Source organism: Eretmochelys imbricata, chromosome 1 (genome assembly GCF_965152235.1).
Source record: "Eretmochelys imbricata isolate rEreImb1 chromosome 1, rEreImb1.hap1, whole genome shotgun sequence".
Classification (NCBI taxonomy): domain Eukaryota; kingdom Metazoa; phylum Chordata; order Testudines; family Cheloniidae; genus Eretmochelys; species Eretmochelys imbricata.
The window spans coordinates 4,914,702-4,919,832 of NC_135572.1; the positions used below are offsets into that span (position 1 = coordinate 4,914,702).

Below are 5,131 nucleotides of genomic sequence, written 5' to 3' on the forward strand. Positions count from 1 at the left end.
TCAGACCTATAGTCCATCTAGTTCAGTGTCCTCTCTCTGGCAGTGACAGCCCCAGGTGCTGCAGAAAAAGATGTAAGAAACCCACCAGTAGGTGGATGGGGTGGGGATGATTGAACAGCATGAGGGTCTCACCCTAATAACTTACAGCTTGATATTGGCTTGTGCCCTGAAACATGTGGGCATAAAGGCTTTCCAGAACATTTATTTAGCTGTACCAATTGTAACTAAATACTTTTATTGTCCATGTAAATGCCCAAACCCTTCCTGATCCTTGCTTAGCTTATGGCCTCAACTACCACTTGTGGCTATGAGTTCCTCAATCTCATGAGGCACTGAGTGAAGAAAGCATTCTTTTTGTTTAATCTGTTTTGAATTTGCCACATTTCAGATTAAATGAACATCATCTTGATCTCATTTTATGAGACAGGGAGAACACAGTCTCCATCTACTCTCTACCAGTCAGTATTTTATGGACTTTCCTCGTGTCCACTCTTATTCATCGTCTTTGTAAGGTAACAATCCCAGTCTTTTCAACCTCTCTCTGTGTGAGAGTTTTCCCAGGCCCTTAATCACTCTTACTGCTCTTGCCCAAATCCCTCTAGTTCTGAAATATCTTGTGCGAGAAGGGTGCCCAGTACTACATAGAGGAGTCCAGAGGACCGTGAAATATTGATATGACTGATCTCACGGCATTGTATTTTCTATAGGATTCCCCATCCCACTCCTTCTGGATCCCAATGTTTTGCTTAGTTTCTATCCATGCTTGCACTGTGAGCAGGGTTTCCCAGAGCTGCGTACCATGATGCCCAGGACCCTTTTCTGAGTTCATACACTTAAATTAGAAACTTGTTAGGTGTTTGAGGAGTTCCACTTTTCCCTACATTGGGCATACACATCACAGTTTATTGACCTCGAAATTCATCTGCCATCATGTTGCCCATTCACCTGGCAGGGTTAGTTCACTCTGAGGACTTCTCTGGGCTAGACTATGACCTAAATAATCTGGCGCCATCTGTAAATATGGCCACATCGCTTCTCAGCCTCCTTTCTCTTATTTGCTATACTGGTATCTAATGTGTAAACCCCCATCTCTGTTTCCCTCCCTTCACAGGCACCTTGAGCATTTCTGTGTCTGATTGACTCATCCACCACCATATGGCAGCTTCCAACCTCACCCCCTCTGGCCTTTCAACATTTATCCTAACAGGCATTCCTGGGCTGGAAGCTGACCACATCTGGATTTCCATCCCTTTTTCTACATTCTATATTATCAGCCTGTTGGGAAATTTCATGGTTCTGTTTGTTGTAAGCAAAGAACAGACCCTGCACAAGCCAATGTACCTGCTGCTCTGTATGCTGGCGCTCACAGACATCAGCATGTCTACCTCCGTCATGACGAAGGCACTGTGTATATTTTGGTTCAATTTGAAAGACATTACTGTGGGTGGCTGCCTCACCCAGATGTTCTTCCTTCACGCAGTTTCTGTTATGCAGTCAGCCGTCCTCGTGATAATGGCCTTCGATCGCTATGTCGCCATATGTAACCCCCTGAGATACCCCACCATCCTCACGAACGCACGAGTAGCTAAGTTAGGGCTTCTGGGTTTGATAAGAGCTGTTCTCTTCATGCTACCCCTGCCCCTGCTCCTGAGCAGGCAGCCATTCTGTGTGAACCGCATTATCCCCCACATGTACTGTGAGCACATGGCTGTGGCGAAGATGTCTTGTGGGGACATCACAGTCAACAGAGCATATGGCTTGGTGATGGCATTTGTAGTCTTAGGGTTAGACCTGATGCTCGTAGCCCTGTCCTATAGTCTGATCATTGGGGCCGTCCTCAGAATCTCCTCCAAGACAGCCCACCAGAAAGCCCTCAACACCTGCACAGCCCACATTTGTGTCATGCTGATGTCTTGTACTCTCTTCTTCTTTTCCACTCTGACACACCGGTTTGGTCAGGGCATCGCTCCACACATTCACATCATCTTGGCCAACCTCTACTTCCTCGTCCCCCCCATGCTCAACCCTATTATTTATGGGGTCAAAACCAAAGAGCTTCGTGACAAAGTGGGCAAATACACCTGCAGAATATGCTTGCCTGGAGGCCACTGACTTTAAACCTGCATGACAAGAGCAGGAAAGGATATCTCCTTCTTAATCAGGGGTGTTCTGTCCCAGCATAGATAAGCTCAGCATTGTGGAAGTTCAAGTCTGAGAAGCTCAGACATCTTATCACTCCGTCACCACGCAATAAGCTCTCCTTTCCTCTCTGATCATCACCTGATCTCTTTCAGTGTCACCCTGAGAAACTGGAAAGGATCCGGAGGTGGGAAACAAACATGACCAAAGGGGTGGAATGCAAGGCAGATGAGCTGAGGCTGAAGAAACTGGGGACTGCAAACAGGGGAGTTTGAGAGGGACTTGGTAAGAGAATTGCTGCGGTGAGGAAGGGCCGCATCGCCAGTGCGAACACTGCTCCTCTCTCCTCCACCCGCGCCTGTGTCCAGACAGACAACCTAACCACGGATGCCTCTACCCGGTGATGAGCTGCCAAAATCCTAACAGCCTGTTCCCCCCTCACCCCACGAGGGGGTCGTGGCCCGCCCCCCCAGGACGCCTGCCCCATCCACCCCCTCCTCTGTCCCCTGACTGCCCCCGGAGCTGGGCAGGAGGGTCTCGTGGGCCACCGTAGTGGGTGCCCTCCCCGCCCCTAAGAGCCAGAGGGACCTGCCGGGGGTGAGATGGGGAGTCTCCTGGGAAGCATCTGGCAGGGCCCTCTGGCTCCTAGGGGTGGGGTAGCATAGGTTGGGGGGGGATAGGGGGAGCAGCCGCTCCCCCCACTGATCACATCAAAAGTGGCGCCTTAGGTACCGACCCCGTGGGTGCTCTGGGGCCGGAGCACCCACGGGGAAAAGTTGGTGGGTGCAGAGCAACCACCAGCAGCTCCCCACCCCATGCCTGGCCCCTGCTTACCTCTGCTCCACCTCCGCCTCCTCCCCTGAACGTCCCCCACCCCAGCTTCCTGCGAATCAGCTGTTCGCATGGAAAGCCTGGGAGGGCCGAGAAGCAAGCAGCGACTTCGCGCTCAGGCCCAGGGAGGTGGAGGAGAGCTGGGGTGGGGAGCAGTTCCCCTGTGCCCCCCGCCCCGGGTTACCTGCTGCGGCATGGGCAGCCCTCCTGGGCCCCCCCCCCCAGCTCACCTCTGCTCCGCCTCCCTGGGCCTGAGCCTGAAGCCGCCTCTTGCTTCTCAGCCCTCCCAGCTTCTCATGCAAACAGCTGAATCGCGGGAAGCTGGGGGTGGGGGCAGAGAAGCAGAGCAGGGCGGAGCATAACTCAGGGGCAGAGGTGAGCTGGGGCCGGGCGCGGAGCTGCTGGTGGGGGCTCTGCACCCACCATATTTTCCCCGTGGGTTCTCCAGCCCCAGAGCACCCACGGAGTTCGTGCCTAAGGCACCACTTTTGGCCGGTTGTTAAATTTAGAAGCCTTTTTAGAACCGGTTGTCCCGCACAGAACAACCGGTTCTAAGAAGGCTTCTAAATTTAATAACCGGTTCCAGCGAATTGGTGTGAACCGGCTCCAGCTCACCACTGCCTCTACCCATATTCTGGTGTGGATTTGCAGAGATAGTGGCCTGCATTTTCCACTCTAAGGAAGCAAGGCTGGGGGGACCATCCAGTGCAAAAGGTACCTGCTGGTGGAATCTCGCAGGCAGCATCAGGGAGAGCTACAGAAAGAGGTGGCTAGGCTGAGGATCATGCATGCCCATGAGGAATTCCTCAAGAGTATTCACATGGAGCCATCCAAGGCTGAGGAAGCCATCCAGCTACAGAGGATTGCTGTCACACTGCTGGGAGAGGAGGATATGGCTCTGTGGCAGGGAGGATACTGGCTGCTGGTTACTTCTGGCAACAGACAGTGCTCCATCCCTGCTCCCAAACCACTCAGCATGGTGATGGAAAACCGATATGCTTCCCTGGAAATGAGCAATGAAGAATCATCCCAAAGGAGGAGGAGGAGGAGCCATGTAACCCCAAGGCTGGGAGGATCACAGCCACCATTCGCAGGAGGAAATGTAGTCTAGTGGAGGTTGGTGACCTTCTTCTGAGGGGGATGAAGGCACCCATCCTTGGTACGGAAGGATTATCGAGGATCATTTGGCCCTCTGACCACTACCCCATGCTACCCATCCATGTGGGCACTAATGATACTGCAAGTTATGACCCTGAGCAGACTGGAAGTAACTGCGGGGCTCTGGGAGTATGGGTAAAGGAGTTTGGAGTGCAAGTGGTGTTCACTTCAGTTCTTCTGGTCAAGCATAGGGACCCAGGCAGAGACAGATGCATCCTGGAGGTGAATCTACTAAGCAGAGATGGGGTCCACGTTTCGAGGAAGGGGTGGAGCATATTTGGCTACAGCGTGGCTAACCTAGTGAGGAGGGCTTTAAACTAGGTTCAATGGCGACAGGTGACCAAAGTCCACAGGTAAGTCAAACACATGGACATCTGGGAGAAGGGTTGGAATCTAGGGGGAGTATGGGCTGTTATAGCAGAAATAAGGGAGAGACAAGACAGAAGTGTCTGGGAGAGAAATCAAATAGATTATCTTAGATGTCTGCATATTAATGTAAGAAGTCTGGGGAATAAACAGGAAGAACTCAAAATGCTAGTAAATAAACACAACTATGACATCGTTGGCATCACAGAGACTTGGTGGGATAATATGCATGACTGGAATATTGGTATAGAAGGGTACAGCTTGCAAAGGAAGGGCACACAGAGAGAAAAGGAAGGAGGTGTTGCCTTATATATTATATATATACTTATATATATATATATTATATATACTTGGACTGAGGTTAAGATAGAAATAGAAGACAGACTTGATAAATGTCTCTGGGTAAGGATAAAGAGGTAAAAACCAAACCTTGATGTCATGGTAGGGCTCTATTACAGACCACCTAATCAGGATGAAGAGGTGGATGAGGCTTTTTTAAACAAGTAACAAAAACATCCAAAGCACGGGACTTTGTGCTGATGTGGAACTTCCACTACCCAGGGATCTGTTCGGAAAATAACACAGCAGGGCACAGATTATCCAACAAGTTCTTGGAATGTATTGCAAGACTTTTTTT

The 5,131-nt window shown here is 50.8% G+C and overlaps 1 protein-coding gene across 1 annotated transcript; it reads left to right on the plus strand.

The window, feature by feature from the left end:
- The first annotated feature begins 615 nt into the window (after positions 1 to 615).
- On the plus strand, positions 616 to 2,112 carry LOC144278518 (olfactory receptor 52N4-like). Its single transcript, XM_077839857.1, has 2 exons — positions 616 to 661; positions 1,112 to 2,112. The coding sequence occupies exon 2, from the start codon at positions 1,156 to 1,158 to the stop codon at positions 2,110 to 2,112; it is 957 nt and encodes a 318-aa protein (XP_077695983.1). The 5' UTR covers positions 616 to 661; positions 1,112 to 1,155.
- The last annotated feature ends 3,019 nt before the right edge of the window (positions 2,113 to 5,131 follow it).